General features: G+C 39.5%; 1 protein-coding gene across 2 annotated transcripts; it reads right to left on the reverse strand.

Moving 5' to 3' along the window:
- Positions 1–43: 43 nt before the first annotated feature.
- fam120b (family with sequence similarity 120 member B) lies at positions 44–20,372 on the reverse strand. Of its 2 annotated transcripts, XR_013305893.1 has the most exons (16): positions 20,255–20,372; positions 19,961–20,071; positions 19,344–19,534; positions 19,014–19,147; positions 18,810–18,932; positions 18,256–18,447; positions 17,926–18,181; positions 17,467–17,650; positions 17,297–17,398; positions 16,918–17,090; positions 16,344–16,436; positions 14,303–14,509; positions 13,928–14,069; positions 12,032–12,218; positions 11,866–11,959; positions 44–243 (listed from the first exon to the last, which is right to left on the reverse strand). XR_013305893.1 is itself a non-coding variant. In XM_077624492.1 (15 exons), the coding sequence occupies exons 2-15, from the start codon at positions 20,067–20,069 to the stop codon at positions 11,929–11,931; spliced, it is 2,124 nt and encodes a 707-aa protein (XP_077480618.1). In that variant the 5' UTR covers positions 20,070–20,071; positions 20,255–20,372; the 3' UTR covers positions 11,608–11,928. The 2 variants fall into 2 exon arrangements, 1 of the variants encoding a protein (XP_077480618.1); XM_077624492.1 differs by lacking the exon at positions 44–243 and having other exon boundaries at positions 11,608–11,959.
- Positions 20,373–20,503: the final 131 nt, after the last annotated feature.

The following is a 20,503-nucleotide window of genomic DNA, read 5'->3' on the forward strand; positions in this document are numbered from 1 at the left end:
ATCAACATAATCACGCATTTTTGTAATCTTACCTCTGGTAAGTGTTCCACACCTGCAATGGCTGTGAAAAGCTATCTACGAAAGACGTTTGTTTTGAAGCAGTAAGCCGGTACACATTGAGATGGAGACATCACCGACGGAAACCACAACCATCAGCCCACAAGGCATCCAATGGGCGAGGGGGGAGGGGACAGCCGGGGAAGGATGCGACAGGATGCGAGAGAATGGATGGAGGAAGCCAGCCTGCAAGACACACCCACTCATCAGGGGAGGATTGGGTTACCCATCACATGCTATAAATACATTAAGATATGAATGAGTGCACTATGCACATCAATGAACACTGCTGCAGTAAGGTATTTTATATATATATATATATATATATATATATATATATATATATATATATATATATATATATATATATAACTCATTAGAAATTATGATATAACATAATAAATATAATCTATCTACCTACCTACCCACCTACAAACCTAACCCCCACAAAAAACGGGGGAATATTGTGAAAAATATTTTCGCAGTAGTCCCCCGTTTTTCAGCAACAATCACAAAAACTCAAAAACCGCGAAACGCAAAAAACGGAGGAATACTGTGCCTAACAACCTACTACCCGCATACCTACCCACTTATTTACCTACCCACCAAAGATGACTTAATGTATGCAAAGTCCATGTATATGTATCTGTCCACTTGGGGTCACCCTCCTCACATTCTACACGCTGGTATCTACTACCTTGAAAGTGTTTTCAGAGTTGTAGTCCTCTCCTTGAACTGCAAATTTTGAAGTGGCAAGCACAAAGCACCACACGTCGAAGTAGTGGATCTAGTCATTTGTAATTCACTGAATGTTTTTTCCATTCTTAAAAAAATGAGTAGAGTGCCAAATAGTTGTGCAATGAAAAGGAAACCTTTCTAAATCAAGTGCTTTCATGTGCAACGGTGTCAAACCCATTCAATAACATGTTTGGAAGACTTAGTTGGGGATGGCATTATCAAAGGACCGCATTGAAATTAAGTGTGATTTGAATAGTTTTAAATGGTAAACACAAAAGACAGCAAGTGGGTGTGAAGAGTGGTTGAACAGGATTTACATGTGAAAAAAGCAAGGGGCCAACACATCAAATGTAGCCTGTGGTGGAGGGAGTGGCGTGGACTCTATCCCAACAAGGCAGTACAACCAATATTATCAATTATCACAAAGACATCATGTGACTGTAGCCTGCAGTTACATCTAGTATTTCCTAAAATGTGTGTGATCCAAGAGAATGATCTGGAACTGTAGACATAATTATTCTTTTAAAGATCAAATCACTGAATAATTGACAGCTATTTAAAATTCTTGAACGGCCTCTCAAAACAAAAAGATTGCAACATTTTCAATGATACATTGGATTTCATCAGGGCAAAAATGATCGCATTGCTCAAAATGCATGTATAAAATATGATACCTTAGCCGTATAACGTTAATAGGGAGTCTGAGAAAATAATACAATTTGCAATGCTTATATTGAAATAAAAATGGATTGGCAGGTTGTCATGGAATGTGTTCATTTTTTTCCTATGTTATGTTTCTATGAGAACACTTTGCAGTAAACGGCTCCGCTTCACTCACCTCAATTTGGGTTTGGTTTTCCACTTGATAAAAACTCTATGATGCCACTTTGTACACATAAGCTACAAGGAAACACCAATTTAGCAGAAATAAAAACTGAAAGATGCAACCAAGTGGAGACTGTGGGTGATATACTGCGGCCCCCACAGCTATGGCACAGCAACAATCTGAGCCAATGTTAGCATGAGTAGTATTTTTAACTGTGTGTATCCTTTCAATTGTACAAAGAATGATGAGTAACTAGCAGTGGTTTACTTCAACCATATGGTACTGGCTTGGCATGCTTGAAGTACTCATTTGTGCCAATGGGATTAAGGGAAGAGCAAATGGAGGGTTCTTGAAGTATGCGGGCAGTGTTTACTTTATTATTTATTCTATTCTAAATGGTCGAAAAAAATAAACGATTTACGTTGAATACGTCTATTTGGGCCTGAATCAAAACAACAAGATTTAAAAGGTTGACTAATTAGTAGCTGAGAAATGTCAGTTAAGACAACACATTCTCCATGTTTGAGTGACGTATTTATCTGTGAAGGGAAACGAAGAGGAAGAGCAGGGTCAAACAAGGTTAAGCCTAAAAACAGTCACTTATTAGATAGTGACAGATAAATGTTCAGATAAATCCCAGACAAAGACTGGGCACGAAAGGTTTAGATGTACGAAAAGAGATATTTAGTTGACTTGGTAGAAACGTCTCGCTTTTTGGGACAGGATGAAGGGGAGACGTTTCTCAGCTATTGCTCCTCTATAATTTGTGTGAGTGTGTGTGTTTGCGTGTTGTTCCAGGGCATCTCTTTCCCAGACCAGTGAAAAGTGTCACCTCAGCGGGGGCTTTGACACCTGGTCTTGGTGTAAAAGGGGAGATAGGGGCCAGCGGGTGTTGGAGGACATGACAAATCCAGGCTTCACACCTCATTGACAGTAGGAGATGATCCTCTAACTAACCTCCTAATACATACGCAAACACACACGGGGGGGGGGGGGGGGGGGGGGGGGGGGGTTGGGATGGCCACTTGGAATGTTGTTACAGCTATCCAGATACAGAATGAAATAGGGAGCTCAAAAAAAGGAAGGTCACCACAGGAGATGTTCATGAGCAATCCAGAAAATTGTGACATCTTTTTGTTGGACACTACATTTTGGAAACATTGAAATAATTTAAAAAAAAGAAAAAGAAAAGCTTGAGAATCGGCATGAAAAAGGTTGATGACATACATGTTTGCAACAGATTTCTTTACATATTGAATTTAAAAACACTGGTATAATTAATACTGTGTTTACATGCAACGGACAGGTATATTTACAATATTTTTTGCTTTTAAAGATATTTATTTACAATATTTTTTGCTTTTAGAGATACTTATTGACAATATTTTTTGCTTTTAGAGATACTTATTTACAATAGTTTTTGCTTTTAGAGATACTTATTTTACTTAGTATTTTGCAAATGTTCTACATGTGAGTAAGCACAACCTCACAGTGGAGCCGAAGGGAGATAAAGATACAAATGATAAGAGTCTACATTATAAGCGTTTCCCTTTCACGTACATCCTGTTCCTTTTTTGACGGCGACATGTTAAATAGACCTAAGGATTCATTTGTACTATTTAAAGCTTCTGTGCTAAGTGCTGCTTCCTCTTGCCAGTAACCTAATTGGTCGACGTCAGGAGGTTTCAAACCCTGTGTGGTCACTAGCTAAGCGAAATGCCTTCACACGCATTAAATCTAGCATCTCGGTGGTTAGTTCTAACAAGAGTTTTTGACAAACGTGAGTTAAGTTATTTTACAAAGGGACCAAAGGGAGAGAGGGGCATTGTGTGTGTATTTGTCGGTCCTATGCTAAAGGGAAGTGTCTGTGCAAATCAAAGAGCAGGATGAGGTGGCATGTACCTGCTGAAGCACTATTATTTCTTTTACTGGGCTGGGACCCCTACCTTGCACTGGTGTGTTCTTTGTGTGTGTGTGTGTGTGTGTGTGGTTTGTAAGTCAAATGTCTTAATTACTAAGACTTTGCAGGATAATTTCCCTGGACACTCACAGAAATCAGGGAACAGAGCCCTGACTTGTCTGAAAGGTTCTAAAATTAATCAATAAGTTAGTTTTTTCATCTGCTTCCTTATGGAAATATGCAGATTGATAATCATTGCAAAAATTATTTTTTACTGGATCATTAAAAGCCTAGACCCGTCATCCTAATGCTGTAGTATTATCCAGATGGGGATGTTTAAAAAAAAAAAAAACCTCTATAGGGCAAGTGACTATTTTTTGGTCATTTAAAAAACATCAAATTAAACCCTTAATGAATTGCATCCATGTTTTACATTTTGGGTTATGTCGGCCAAGATATTAACATTTGGTGTATAATTATGGCCTTTATGAGCCAAAATGCGATGTCTGCATGCTCATAAGGACAGTGTGTATTACTTGTGAAAATGATTGATATTTTCATGAATAAAAATGATAAATTAACACAGCATTGATAAAAATGGCCTCCAATAATACTGACTCTTAAAAATGTCATAGACCTCAACTCATTGCCTGCCACCAACAGTGATAGACATCCATCAGTGGCATGAGTTAAATGAGGGCGCACCACCCAAGTGCTGGTCACAGTTCAGGGAATTGTGGGTATAATATAAGAGGCCTGTGGGCCAGTAAATGGACAATCCAGTTGCAAAAATATGAGCAACCTGAGGTGCTCCACATGAATGAGGTCTCGTTCATTTTTCTGTCCTCTGTGATCAAAGCAGTTCCCCGTTGTTTACGAGCCGGGGTAATGATTTACTTACAAGATGGCACTGTTTTGTGATTGACTCAGGTCATTTTTTTCCAATGATGCACTTCAAAGTAAAATTGTAATGATTACACAATCATTGTCAGCAAAATGAGGTAACATTGCATGAATTCCAGAGCACATATATTTTAAAAATGGATCTTACATTCAGATGTTTCAGAAATAAAATAAAATAATCACTAACTGATAGCTAATTCATTCTCAAACGACGTTTTTTTAGGTTGTGGTTTGCATTGTCATTTTTCTCTTCTTATAAATATTCATATTTGTATACTGGCTGTATTGTGGGATTCAAAGTAGAAAGACGCCAGTGAGAGCATAAAAAGAAACTAACTTGGGAGAAAATCATTTGAAATATCGAATGACTCACAACACTTAAATTAAGCAGAGAGACAAACAAAATGCCAGCGAACCGAGGCCAAATTGTGACTGCGAGGTGGTAAAACTCCACAACTTTGGTTTTCGACATAATTCCAATTAGCAGTTAACTCATGGATGTAATTAAAATGCAGCCAATAATTTCTTCAAACGAAGTGCAAAGTGGCTGAACGAGTGGAAGCCATAATTTGAGGAAATATAGCGCATGAGGCCAATCATGAGGGGAAACGGATTACAGGTCAGCAGACTACATAAAGACGTTCATGTGGACAAGATCCAAATTGCTTCTCAAAGAAGTCACCTCACAAGGAAGATAAGTGGCTCCATGCTTCTTCCAGCTCTGGGATTTCCCAAATATGCCGACCTTTGACCATGACCCCTCTTTAGCCACCTAGCCAGCCTGTCTGTTTGTTAACCTGAATCTTCATGCTCGTGACCCACGTTGCACTTCTGAGGCCGAAGCGGCAAAGAGACATCTGTGTGGCCTTAAAGCGTTACTGGGCCAGAGTGGAAAGTGAGAGTGGGATAGGGGGGACATGAACCGGAGCCAGAGGGCAAAGGAAGAAAGACCGGCGCCGAGTCAAAGTGTCATGATTCATGCATTAACACAGGAATGCCGGTGTGAGGTGGCACACAGGCAACGCAATCGCGTGGCTGTGTGCAAGCGGTTAAAAAGGAGAACCAACAGGAAAGCACGTTTCATGAGTGTCGTCATAGTTCCAGTGATCTTCTGGGATTCACAAGTAATGATGTGATCATTACAAAAGATATATCATTTTTTTAAACATAGTGAGAACAAATGAAGGCATCAGTTTTGTACAAGTCCATGTTTATGTTCTACTTGTGGATGTAGGTTTGAGTTATTGAATTAATAGTTATTATGCTCATACATTCCTGTCAACTTGTACGTTTTTCCTGTAGTTTATGTTTTTTGATCATTTCAAATTGTGTACGCTGGATAATAAGTTTTGTATGGGATTTTTTTTAAAGTGATATTCACACTTTTTTTAAATCATGACATAATCATTTTTCGCTTAATAAGGGGAATTGCAATCATTAATAAGGGGTGAAAAAAATATGTTCTGTCCTAAAATACGCACAGCAGAGAATATGTTGTTTAGTTTAGATTTTTATAAAAAGAGTACAATTGGTGGTCAAATTTGTGCTATGTTAAATATTTTTAAAGTGTTTTCAAAGGACATAGTGAACTTTTTTAATGTTGATTACTTGACCCATTTATGCGCACCAAATGTTGGCATCTTAAGCTCAAAGACATCTGTGAGGATGGCAATGAATGCTTGTTTGTTTTCTTTAAAGGAAAAGCACAAAATTGTTGCAAATGGCAAATGTTTGTTTAAATGCACGCGGAGATGGAGCCGTTTACGAAGCATCCTGAAAAACAAAGTTGGATTGAATGCTTAAGTGAATGCTAAGGTGTGGAAAGAATGAAATGAAGGAAATGCATCTTTTAGGGGCTCATGGAGTTCTTGGCTACCAAACTGTAGAAAGAAGGGGAACACATACTGCAAGGAAGAAAAAAACTTTGGCAAAATGCGGGTGTTCTCTGACCAAACAAATTTATCGTAAAACATTTGCTCTGACAAAAAAAAGCTGACCACCTGAAAGGTTAGAAGAAATGACTTATAAATAACTGTTAGTTTTCTTTAAATGAAAGCATCAGGCATCTCAAAACAACAGTTTAATGTTTTAATACGAGTATGAATGAGTGCGATGCTTTTTTTAAAAATAATTTGCGTATTTTCAAATGCATGCAGCTAAATCAAATTACAAAATTAGACACAAAAATGATGATCCAAGCATAGTTTTTTTCTTTATTTCATTTTTAAGATACAGAACAGCGAGTTTCAATTTTCAATGAGAAATGAGACATCAATAAAATAATAACAAAAGTGTCTAATTGCGGGCCAGATTTGTGTAGAATCTGCCTGCCTGCGTTGCCAGAAAATGGAGACAGCGGTCAGAAAGGCGGACAAAACGGGAAAGAATTTTGTTAGCTTGATTGAAGACTCTTAATTGTCCCTACGTGTGAATGTGAGGGTAAATGCTTGTTCTTCTCCATGAACCCTGTGATTAGCTGGAGACCAGTCCAGGGCGTAACCCACATTTCACCCATCTGCTGGGATATAGAATGCATACCATTCATGAGCCCCAGTGAATGCTGTTTACTTGGCTTTTTAATAATGCCATATTGCTGTCTTACAAAAAGCTTCTAAAATGGCATAATTCAAAGAAATATGCAACGTTATCTAACCATAGGCTGTAGTGGATGCAACACAGTAATTCCCCTTAGTCTCTAGTTTGGTCATTCCTGCTGTCTTCAGTCTCCTGCTGGATAAAATGTGTCTTCATGGGAAAAAAATCAATATCGCAGAACCTCCGTCATTTCCATCGTTGTTTTTGTTAAGCTGCGTTCACGGTGCCGCGGTTTTCACAACTTCCAGCGGTGCTAACGTGAGGTGCAAAAACGACTGCCATGAGCTGGAAATGTTGATTCAAATGCAGCTGAGCCAAAGCTAGTTGACACTGAGCAGTGGGAAAATGCTTTTATGTAGATTTATGATGCATGACCACTTAAGTCAGTGTTCCCCAACCACCGTGCCGCGAGCAATGGTCAGGGGTGCCCCGGGAAATTGCAAGAAGTCATACAAAGTAATATTCAGAGAGAAGAAAATTAATATGAATATAATGAGATATATTATACTATTACAAGATTCAAATTGTGAAACAGTCATTTTGTTACTTATTTTTCTCTAACATGAACCAGAAGTTGTTTGGTTTCTAGGGCATCAACTTTTGAAGACGTAAAGTCTGTGTGAGCACATTTTTTTGGCGTAATATCAGGAGATTTAAGTAATATTTGGAGAAAAGTCTTAAAATGATGCAATTAATAACATTACATTACTTATTTTTGCATCATTTGAACCAGAAGGTTTTCAGGGTCCACAGACATCAACTTTTGGTGACATTAGGTCAAAATTACATTTTGGAATCAGTTTATGTGATTCCTGCTGATAAATCTTGGATGAGAATGACTAGTATTATTAATATAGTTGACATAGTTTTAAATTACAAGGTTATCAGATGGTGGTGTCCTTTGAGATTTTTTCAATGCAAAAAGTATGCCGCCGCTCAAAAAAGGTTGGAAAACACTGACTTAAGTCATCGCATTCTGCTCAGAGCAGGAGTCCATATTTTATGTGCATGACAGATGCAAATGTTAAAATCTTACTTAAAACAGTGCCTTTACAGCTAATAAAAGTTTTAGGAAATTAACATTTTTAGAACGTATTTCTTTCCATCATTCTTTATGGAAGAACCACTGAATGAATCCACTGGAGATAAACCTGCGTCTTTAAACACCGGTTTGTTCAACAATTGAGGTTTTACTGTAAACCACTGATTGCCAGCAAGACTTTGACAGACCCTCAGGTTCAAACGTGAACCGACTTAAATAATGTTCCTCCTATTTGGCAATTAGACAAGTATGGACTCTATATGCAGATGTTGTGCGGTCAGTTGCACTCACACACTCGGTGGATGACAGCGGTTTGGAGATGGCTCGTGAGCAAAGATGGCAAACACATTAGTGCATGCATGCGCGCACACATGCACGCACACAAAAGAGGGTTCGGGGTCTCAGGAGAGGTGTCTCACAAGAGATGGGCTGACATATGGCCAGCAGACCCCGGACCACTGGGTGGAGCAGGGTGTGTGTATGTGCAGTGTATAATGGGCGAGCCGGGGTTGCCTTCTGTGTGTGTGCACATAAGGGTGGGGTTGCTGAATGGTCCAAGAATGCAGATGAATAGACTAGTGAGTTGAGACAGTTGAAACTCAATATTCATTTCACCCTTGCGCTGATGCTGTTTGTGTGTGTGTGTGTGTGTGTGTGTGTGTGTGTGTGTGTGTGTGTGTGTGTGCATGTAGGTTCCTTTAGTGCTGCTTCATGATTAGCACGAATTCAAATGATTGTTGTTAGGTCTTAACAACATTTGTGTGAAGATGCCATTGTGAGTGTTTGTCCATCTCTGTATGCGGCAAGTGCCTGACTGGCGACAAGTGCAGTTTTCCAGCTTGAACAGGATGAGCGGAGTTGAAAATGGAGGGTTGACGCACAGTTAAAACGGATAAGACAATTCATTTTAACAGTTATATTGAGTAAAATGTAAACAACCCTTGGTCAAAACTACTTTTTATGCAAAAAAAGCTGTCAAATAATCAAATATTAACTTGTTGCCTGCCATTGACAGCAACAAAATACCAGAGCTGCTCTAAAATTACCATTACACATCTTAAAAATCTAAAAATTTCGAGATTGACTGGGCATTAGAGTGAGTGTCCCCACAGTGCACATTCTATTATAGTGCGTTGAAAAACGGTTGGCTTAAAACAATCTCTACAGATCTTATAGCAAAGAGAAACGCATTTGTTGCCTCTTTTGCTTTTTAATAGAAAAACAATTGAGTTCCTAAACATCAACAACCTGCTTTCATCAACACGTGGGAATTCCTCCACTCAGCCACAATTCCATTCCTGAACATAAACATAAAAACACACAAACACACACACACTAAACAGCAAGGGGTGGTTTGATGGTGCAATTTGACTGAATGGCCTATCACCATGGTTACAGCAGTACTCCATCAGTCCATTCAAGGAACAGATGGTCGATGTGCAACAGGAGGCACATGTTTCAACACACACGCACACACACCCAAATTCTCCCTCACTCTCCCACTCTGGCGCACGCGCACACACACAGGAACACACAAACACGCGTATGGATGCGCTATTGCTCAGAGGGAGGGTATTGAACAACCAGCAGCATATGTTCCACTAGTCAAAGTGCATTCAATCATAGACACGGGAAAAAGAGAAAGAGGGGGGTGATGGAGGTTAGAATGTCCACAGGTAAGAGAAAAGGCTTTCATTTTTCAACACACTGGAACGTGCAATCATGACCCGACCTCTCCATGTTCAAGTGTATTATACTCGTTGAACCACATTTTAGGCCGTGGTGATTAGACCACATTAAACTAAATAAACACATTGTAATCTAAAACACACAGGCACGCACGCAAATATGCAGGGAGCGTTCCATCACTTTTGGTCAGTGCCAAAGAAAGCACTTAGCGCTTGTAGGACAGGTCTTGTAAATACAGAAGGGTTATATTTGGGCGCTTAAGCTCTGCATTGTTGGATGCTTGTGTCAGTGTTGTGCGTGCGTCTGTAGTATAATCCAAAATAACAGAGAGCGTGTCTGTTGCTAACACATTTTCGATGTGAGCACATGCAAATAAAAATAAATAAATAAATAAACAAACACGAAGTATTGCTCAATTTTCATTGACAAAGGTCTTCTACAGCTATTTGTCAACTAATTGGATTTATACTCAATTGCACCCAGTTACAATCCACTTTCTTTTTAATCCTTTAGAGGGCAGGAAGTATTTTAAACAATTAAAAACTCAATTATAATTATAATATTACATATATTTTCAATTATTTGTCAATCATTATTGTATTTTTTATTACCAGATTCGCCTTCAATAGTAGCCAATGAGTGCTCAGTAAAAGGTTAAGACACCAAATGCTTTAGAGTGTTTATATATAACACAAAAGAATGCGTCGGGAAAAATAGAGAATTAAACTTATTGTATGACCACCAAAGGAGAGCAAACAGTCAAAAAAGCAAGCCCAGACTCCGCGGAGGACTCAAATGGGTGTTTGTGTCACTGCTGCTGGGGGAACCACACCCGCACATACACATTTAACGAGAGGAAGCCAATAGGGTTTCCTGTGGTTGAAACAACACAACAGACCATCAACTCAGAACGTGTCTTTCCTCTACTCTCTCCAAAATTGGCCTCTTCTATTACGTCTCTTCCTGTTTTTGTTGGTCACTCGCTCAGTCTATTCATAGCAGTTCCCCAATTCCACCTATTCCCGTTTCTCCTCCCATACCTAATAGTTGCCCTCTCCAACATTTTCCAACTTCCCATCCTCCGTTGTCTTTTGCCCTTTTTCTTGCTTCACCACAGAATGCATTCTACCTCTTTATTCAAACAGAGCTACTTTCCTTGAGTTATCTAGGCCTCTAATAGTTACCCCACCCAGGCATCTGTCTTTCACTGCCACGAGCACAGGTGGGTAGAAGTGCTACATTTAGTCGAGAGTTATTTAACCCTTTATAGGGCTCTAATTTAATTATTTGGGGGACAAACGTTGAATATGTTAACGGCTAACCGTCCAAATCAATTGGGCATATAGCACAGTCAATGGCATTGGGAAAGGAGCATACACAACAATTAGTACTCCTAGTTTAAATGAATTTATACAACTTGCCTTGTCAGTGCCAGTCAATTAGTAATATGCAATGAATTTGAAAAAAAAATAACACCTTAGTCTTCTGAACTGCTTATACAAGGGTCGCGGGGGTGCTGGAGCTTATCCCAGCTAACTTTGGACACCAGACCGTCCTTTAGAGTGTTATTCATCTATATAAATTTATTTATTGTCTATCTGAAATTCATGCTCTGATTAAAATCATTTTAAAATATTTTTTTAAAGGTCCTCACCAGTATCACTATATTTTCCTTTTTTCTTTTTCTTTTAAAAATTGGAATACCTAAATATATTTGTTGGCAGAATGGTGGTGGATTTTATAATGGCTTATATATTGAAATGGCTCCCATACAATAACGTTAAAACGAGTTTGAGGATTAAGCATTTAATCCTCTTCTCAGTGTTTTTCCAATGCAATGCAATGAATTTGAAAAAGCCAATTGGCTTCACAAGTTTAATACTCCATGCCTATATTGTTTTCTGTAGCAGCAGGTTTCTACAGTGAGTTGCGATTTTTTTTCTCTACGCTAAAAGTAAATCCAAAACGACAAATCTCAAACTTTTAAATCTCTCAATTCTCTTTACCTAATCCCCCTTTTCACCTTCTGCATCCCTTCCACAAACATTCTTGAAGGCTAATCAGTTTGCTCAGAGAAACTTGATTCTGTGATTCCTTTCATCAGGTCTTTCCTACCCTCTTAACTCCTCGAGTCCTGCTCACTAATCCTCTGCTCCTCTTCTTTCGGTCAGGGCGGGGTTACGATCCTGGAGCTGAAGGCTGACACCATCTGAGAGGAGGAATTTCAAATGAGGGATGTGAAAAAGCATGGCATGGTTTTTCCGTTAAACAGCGATGTTACCTGGGATTCCGCTGGTATCGCCCTCTGCTGGGACGCCGTCGACTCGAAGTGGGGTGGGAATATTGGCTTCCTCCTCTTCCCCCTCTGTGTGGATTTGCTCTGCTGTATCGAAAATTAATGTGATCCCTCTCCCTCCTCCATCCTCCTACTGATGTTTCACCCATGTCCTGCCAGTTGTCACCACCATCTGAAGTTACAAGGTAACCAGAAAAGGAAAAATGAATCCAAAAACGAACAGAGCCATCAAATAGCAGATTCATAGTTTATGGAACATGGACAGATATTAGCCTATCGTAATGATAGGAATAGTTAGCGTATAGCCCCCCCAACTTGTACAAGCAAAAAATCAATAGCACATCCAAAAAAGGGTGTGACTTGAGTAAAGAGGAGACAGTTTGGGGTAAACCAACTAAGCACATGTTGCTGCTTGAAAAAAAACATTCAGCAAAAGTCATACGGTTTGCATAAAAACAACGGATTCAGATTTCACGAGACTGCTGACTCGTGCTTGATGACTGACCACCAAATTGTAGAGAACTCAATTCTATTCATAATGTGCATTCTATGATTTTCTTTTTAAATATTAAATGGGCCAAGGATCACCTCACCAAGTTTTCACTTCTTAATTAATGTTGCCCCAGAAACCTAAAGTGAAAATATATTTTTTTGCAGTTTTAATTTCGATTTAGGTTTTGTTGATTTGTTTTCTTCAGTTACTTCATTTGATTTGCACTGAAAATAGTAGCAGTAGTAGTAGTAGTAGTAATATGCATTTTGGGCAGGACTATCATTAGAATTAAAATAATGGGTGCAAACTTTTTCTGACTGGTTGATTAAAAATTAAAAGTACAGTGGTCAATATGAGTATGTGAAATTTACCATGAGATCTGCGGAAAAACTATTTTCTGATTGATTTTCAATGGCTTACTATATCTGTACGGGAAAATTTGTCAATATGCACGCAAAAAAAAAAAATCACACACAATTCCACAAAAATATTGAATGCTGCAACAAGTACACATCACTAAAAGTCCAGCAACCTTCTATAAAATGTTTTGTTGACTAAGAAATTGATAAAAGGTTACTTTTTAAAGGGCGGAATAAAATGGAGGTTATATAGGAGAAGCCAAAATAGCTCAGTTCATACTATCTTGCAGTTCAAACTGTCTGATCAGATTTTCTTCTGGTTCATGAAGTTGTTATGTTAAATTACAATGAAAAGCAGATAAAAGATGGGAAGTGTCAAAATGCTGTCCAAAACGAGGAGGTAAAGAGAGGACGGAGAAGATAAAAGGATTAACGTATGGGAACTGCTGAGGTAAAAGGGAGCCGAGGGCCGAGTGGGTGTTGATGGGGGGTTTTTGGGACGGAGAGAGAAGCCTGTAATCATTGTTGTGTGTCTTAAAATAGAGTGCTCCCAGCCTATAAACAGAAACATGCTATTACCAGTGCACTGACAAAGCAAGTGTTGGATATCGGCATCCTTGCAGCCGTGTGTGTGCGTGTTAGTGTGTAAAAGACCACAGCACACATGGTGCTGGTTATTGCACGGTTCTCTGGGTAATGTGGTTCCCGAGGGGTACTGGAGAACTACAACCACTGATCAATGGTCAGATTAAAATGCTGTTCTCTAAAGTATTTGAAGGCGCATTGTGCAATGTTTACAATATTGTAAAAAACATCTTTGCAGCTTTGAAAATGAAAATGCGCAGTTGAACAAGAATAACTTGGTTATTTGATCAAGTTACCTTGAATTTGAGCAATGATGAATTCAAATAGTGGGGAGTTAAAAATGTATGATGAAACAAATTAAAAGAACCAAGTGTATTTCAGAAAGAGCAAATTGATGGACCATCAACGACAATATATAAAAAACACTGCAGATCGCTTAGTCACCTGTACAGTGGTCTTCGTAACAAGTTCTATGACTCTTTTCAAGTCCATCAGCTCTGGGTTGGGACTGTAAGACTCTGTTTTTCTTCTTGCAAACTTCTATAAGTTTCTTTTTGAGCTGGAGAAACAAGGCCACACTGGATTCCTGAAAGCGGCGCAGACAATACATAAAGTTATTGTTTGATTGCTCACTTAGCGTTGCACTCTTGTCTCATCAGTAGATGTTCTTTTTTGCTTGTAGCAACACTAGGATTATCAAAGCAGAAAAATATAACTAGGCCAAATGTATTTGGTGTTATCTGCTATTTTTTAAATAAAAAGTGTAGTGAACCTATAAGTTAGCACATTCCAACTATGAGTTTCCCTGTTTCAACTCACATTTTTTTCCAGTAGCAACATTTGGTCCGTGCTACCATGTGCAAGCAGGTACTTTGAGTGAAAGAGCCGTCCATCAAAACTTTGCCAAGGCATGAAGGCGTCGTTGGGTAGCGGGCCACCGCTGGCACAATTGGCCCCCAGCAGGTAGCTCAGTCCCCGGACATAGAGAGAGCCCATTTGGACTGCTCGACTGCAGAGGAATGGCAACTGAGAGAAAAGAAGAAGGTGGAATTCTATTTGCTTGGCCACACACATCACATCTTTCGTGATTGCTTCATTTCATTTTTTCATTCCGCTAACATACAGTTCATTGTGAAACAATGGGCTTCCTGGGAATCAGATTTGGGCACCGTAACGTTCAGTTTTGCCTATAAACGGTGCCTCAATGCAACCTTTGTGCCCACCTTCAAGTCAATTTATTCCTGGCAAACCTTTATGAAGGGTAAGGAGAAATGTAGATCAAAGAAATTTACTATAGTTTGAATACAACAGATGTAATCGCTGTTGCGCAAAGATGTCGATTAATAAAGTGGATGCAAATTCATTTTAAACAGTGCCTTTTTCCAAGAAACCAGGTAAGGCTCAAGTTCAAATACGTCTTCTATGTTTTATTTAATGGGTTTGGCCTTTACAGGCTAATCAGAAAATACACATGAATATGCGCCTCACTATCACCACACAAAATACATTTGCTACAATTTTACACCAGGATAAAAAAATGGTCGGAAGCTGCTTAACACGCGTTCCATCATTCTAAACTCACCGCTTCAAATTCTTCAGTCTTGCGAGACTGTTGCACTATGTTGTAAACAAAGATTGAGCATAGTGAATAACAGCCGGCAGATGTTCACCGCGCAAGCATACTTAATGCTCTCACCTGTCCGTTGGCAGATCGCGCTGATAACTTTGATTACGACGTACACGTGCGTGCGCTCACACACAAGCGCTCACTGACTGGCGTAGCCCTGCTTGTCAGCTGCTTCCAGTCAAACACAGCTTCACACAGTGAAAACAATGAAGCACTGAACAGATGCACAAAAAGCCCAAGACACACAAACGCACTGACAAAAAGATGGAAACAAATACTGAAAGCGTAAAAAGAATATGAATATGAGAACAAACCAAGTGGGACAAAGGATGGTAAATTGTGTGTGTGTGTGTCATTCATCAGGGAGACGCGTGTTTGATGGAAATAGCTCCATGTGGTGAGCGTCAGCCAGGACAGACGGCTGACTGTCGCCAGAATACTCGCGCCGTCTTACTCTTTCTTTATCGCACACGAGTTATACACGCACACAGGCAAGCATCCAAAGCCCAGGGGAGGAATGTTGCAACAAAACAAAAGGCATCCAAGAACCATCCCACAACCCCATTTCCCGAAAAACGAACACAAATGGCTGGTCTCAATTTACATTGAAAAGTTGAAATCTAACAACATGATAGCGATTTCTATAAATACCCCATTTTAGAATGGCAAACGCACCGTTCTAATTTTTTGGGGTGCATGCTTGTACATGTACAGCTCTATTGATCATTTTCATGGCCATACACAGCAACAGTCTTTGACCTCTCTCACGTCAGCTTTTTAAATACAAAACATGACCCTAATTACTGTGCAGCAAATACATGAAGAGGCGCAACACAAAATAAGTACGGTAATTAAGCGGTGAAAATAAAAGGGTCAACAATGGCGCAGTGAATGATTAAGGGAACAGCTGGTTAGGCACTTAAAGGTTTTTCTCTGCAAAGAATAGTGACTATTAAAACAATTGTGTAAAGACTATAATTTTAGGACATTAGATAATAGACTAAAATACAATTAGAATTTTAAAAAAAATACCGATTACATACCAAGCACCCTTCTAATTTGGCTGTTTGTTTTCTTTAGGAGCTTATTTGGGTTTGTCTACATATTTTTTGTTTTTTTTATTTTCCCTGTCTGGAAGTGTATTTACTGTAAACTATGTGAAGGCATTGTTCTCATACATTGGGAAACTTGTCACAAATTGAGCCAATTTCAATAAGCATGTGCTTTGCTGACCTTAATTTGCTGCAGATCTTGCAGAGATTTCAGCCTGAGGCACACAGCTTGACTCAAGTAAGCATCCACATCCTCTGAACAAAAAGATGGCACCTACATAGAGAATGACAGTATGATTAAAAAAAAGTTTTATTGTATGTACATTATTTCAAATTCAATACCATCCCGGTTTTTCTTCGAGGTAGGTCTTTTTGTTTGGTCTACCCTTAACAAGGAATGCAACAATGCTGAATGAAGCAGGGAAGGCAGCCAGTGTGTGTGAGTGGCGCGTTCAAAACAAACAAACCCCAAGCTATTTGAACAGACGAGGGACCAGTGAATTTGAAAGCAGCGGCCGTCAGACAACAACAGCCTCTGTTGTCTGTCGGCCCGTCCGCTCAACTTTGCTTGTCTAGAATTTACGGATCCTAACAAACACCCCTTCTGTTGTAATGATTTATTTTATTTATTATTTTTTTACATGATTTAATCGCAGTCCTAGGAAATTTATAAACCGTGCAGTTTTGCCAAAAAACACCAATAATTTCCTTTTATGACATCTTAGAAATGATTAAAACGTCCTAATAAGTACTACCTGGAGTGCAATATAGGTGGTCAGACAAAGAGCAGCCAAGAGAAAGTCTTCAATAACTCCATACAACTCAGCAAACTCCTGGCAGTCAAATATTGATAAAAATGTCATCAGACGGATAGTGGAAATGTCAGGCCCAGAGCCGAACCAGAGTAACTCCAGACTTGGTTGTTCACCTAAAAACAACAGACAAAGTACTTGCTTTTGTACGGGACATTGAACACTTATTCGCCCTCAACAACTGATCTTGCAGATGAATCTGGTCTGACGTTAACCCTTTATAAGGCATTGATTGGCTGCCATTGACGATGCTAGACAACCAATTCAAGCGAACGAAGAGAGGGCACATAAACTGTTTTCTCAAGGGATGTTAATACAGTACCTGGGATGTCGAGCGGGACGGGGAGGACCATGTCAGGCTCCTTCAAAGAGTTTCCTGGATAGACAAACCACTCTCTGATGGCTGGAGGTTCCACCGAGCCATCTAAAAACACAGTTTTAGAATTAATTTGAATGTGGGAGTCCATGCGTCATTTGTGTGTGCAATTTTACCATAATGCCCGCTTAGCAGTAACAGAGCGTAGATGTGTTGTCTGCAGGACTTAAAAACAAGAGCCTGAGGCAACAGTTGATGATCCTCCTCATCCTCCAGACTATTACTACATTCAAGCACTCCTTCGCATAGGACATTGTAGACCATGAAACTCTCTGCTGACACATGCTTTCCTCTACAAGCCTAAGGTGGAGGCAAAGAATCATTCAATAAACAAAAATAATAATGTGGACAAAAAATAGATAAATGTTGACAGAAATGTTGAAATTATGAAATGAAATTATTAAAGTGTGTTCGTTAGCTATTGCTATTATCATATGCGGTGAAAATCTGTATACTTTTGTTTGTAGAAATGCAATAGCCTGGCAGAAGGTAAGATAAGCCTGGCGGCCCACAAGGCCTATAAAGCACTGGGGAGTCGTTCACCGTATGTAGGGATAGAAAAAGACATGCTTTACCTTCAATATTTCTGGATTGAGATCTTTCTTCAAAATTGGGTGGATAGGAGGTTGGGCATCCAGCGGATGAGCTTCTGGTCCAGACAGTAAATAGGAGCAAATGCCCTTTTCCAGGAGCGTTCGATCTGGAGCTGGTAGTTTCAGAGCCGGGGGGATAATCCCAGTCTGTTCTTTTTCTTTACCCCACAAAGAGTTGACATACTGGGATACAGCGAACACCACGTGCCCCTGAGGAGCTCCAGGGTGAGATGATTTTCTGATGACAAAAAAGTGTTGCCTTTTTGTGTCTTTTATCATCATGAAAATCACAAATGAAGCATAATTACACACCTGTATGCTTCCATAGCATTGTTCCTGATAACGTACATGCGCTCCTCTGGCACCACATCGTTACCGAGGAGACAAGCGAGTAGCGGTAACTGATAACGGTCCAACCCGATGGCTCGGCAAAGCCTCTTTCGGTCGTATTGAACAGTGGTGAGGCGGTCTAAGTGCAGTTTTGCCACTGAGAAATAATTAACACTTGAAAAAGAACAACAATTATATATTAGTCTGGCAATTAATATGCAGGATCTTCAGTCAATATAAGGGCAAATCTTTGATCAGATGGTGGTAAATTAAAACAAATCAAACTCAAGGCACATTTGTGAAATACTCAAGATCAAATCTCCCCATATGAATTTTATGAATGAAGATGAAAAACAGTTAAATACAAAATAAAAGTGATTTCCTATAAATAATAGCAGCACTTTTATCTGAGAATATTTTTCAGACATCAGAAAATTATACTCATACAGAGGATACATTTTCATTCTAAAATATACATTATTATGAATAGCCGTGTTTAAACTGAAATAAAAAACAACAGCCTCAAGAAAACCAACCTGTCGTAAATGATGAAGTCTGAGTCCTGTCCCAAAATTCCCATACATCCATGGCGACGAGCATAAGAGGCAATCTCATAGTCAGCCTCCTGCACTGAGCAAAATACCTCCTGACCTAAAGTTCTGCCCCCACCAAAAAAAAATCGATAATATTAGTATCATTACATGACTATCACACATTGAAAAATGTGATAACCTACAGACCTGAGAGCAAAGCGTGTGAATGTTGCCAATCCAGAAGGCAGGTTAAATAGATCTTTGGCTGGTTGCTCTCCATGCAACTTAATGTGACGAAATATTCTAGACACCTCCCCGTTCACTCGTCTTCTCCGCTTCACCTAAAAGCAATAATAACACGATGTATTATGTTCATATTTCTAAGTATATAGCCAGCTTCCATAATGCATTTTGATTTTTTAAAAAAAGTAGTGTATTAAAGTACTCTATCTGTCTTATGTTATCGATACTGTGAAAAATTGTGTGATACTGACTCCATTCCTGTGTGTTCACAGTTCACAAGGTTGTGTATCTCACCCATTCATGTCTCTTATTCTCTTCAACCATGCCGTCGAAGAAGAAGACAAGATGAATTCCGGCAGAGGTGAATGTTTCCACCCACCTCCTCAGGATGCTCATATACTCCTTCCATTGACCCCCACACACCCAGTCTTTACAAGAGTACCAGTGGCGCAAACAGGCCATCCCATCCACAACGAGTGTAGGACCTGAAAGAATCAGAAGCTGCGATGATATGATTTAAATAAAATAAAAATAAAATCAGACTTAGGCTTGTCATCATCATTGACTAGACAAAAGCCTAATTGTCATCATACCCAGCTGCGTATGACAAAATTGAATTTGCTGTGATTAAATGATTTACTGGGAAGGTCAACGTGTACTAGAAAAACCGATAAACTGAAACTTTCAGTCCAATAAGAAATTAAACAGAAATATTTGGCAAATTCTTGAACTGGGAGGGGTTAGTAGTGAATGATCATGTTTCTGTGCTATTGATGGCGATGGACGTCCAATCCATTTTGACTGGGAGTGGCTGGCAGTGGACTGGACGTCTGTCGCCGTCAATGGGAGCCAATAAGTGAGGCACAACATATAACTATGTACATTGCACGAGTGTTATGGATGCACTCAACTGGAAGATGTTTTCGAAACATGTTCCCTGGCCATCTCTTGCAAATTGACAGTGACGCAGGATTCTGGGCAGAAGCGCTCCATGAAATACTGCAAACCTTTTACTCCCATTTCTACGGGGGGAGAAGATAATAAAAAAAAACATTCATTTGGACTTTGGAGAGTAAATAGAGTCGTTTCCTCTCCATTAGCCTCGCTTCCATCTGCAAGTTTTATTAGTTACAGACTTTGGCGTTCTAAACGAACTCACGATGCAGTCAATATTGTGATTTAATCGTGTTGCGCAAATGACTTACTTGAAAATCCAAAGTATTACCGGGCAGCGTCACGCGTTTGTTTTGGAAAGCTGTCACTTCCTGGTTCGTGCGTATGACGTCACGACGCTGCCAAACAAAGCGCACGTGCTCGGCGCATGCGGCCACACAACTGCGTTTAAACGAGTGATCACTATCAGTCCGCGATAAAACGCCACGTTGACCCAAACAAACACACCTCGCGTAAAAGACAATAGGCGCCGATGCAATCGATTGCATCTTTAAAATATA

Source organism: Stigmatopora argus, chromosome 2 (genome assembly GCF_051989625.1).
Source record: "Stigmatopora argus isolate UIUO_Sarg chromosome 2, RoL_Sarg_1.0, whole genome shotgun sequence".
Taxonomy (NCBI): Eukaryota; Metazoa; Chordata; class Actinopteri; order Syngnathiformes; family Syngnathidae; genus Stigmatopora; species Stigmatopora argus.

Bases quoted from the DNA above. Each gene is read 5' to 3' on its own strand.
- fam120b (XM_077624492.1), bottom strand. From the start codon at position 20,069: ATGGGAGTAAAAGGTTTGCAGTATTTCATGGAGCGCTTCTGCCCAGAA. The intron at 19,148-19,343 runs GTGAGATACACA...TATTGCTTTTAG, and splicing joins AGAATAAGAGACATGAATGG to GTGAAGCGGAGAAGACGAGT. The intron at 18,933-19,013 runs GTCTGTAGGTTA...TGGTGGGGGCAG, and splicing joins TTCACACGCTTTGCTCTCAG to AACTTTAGGTCAGGAGGTAT.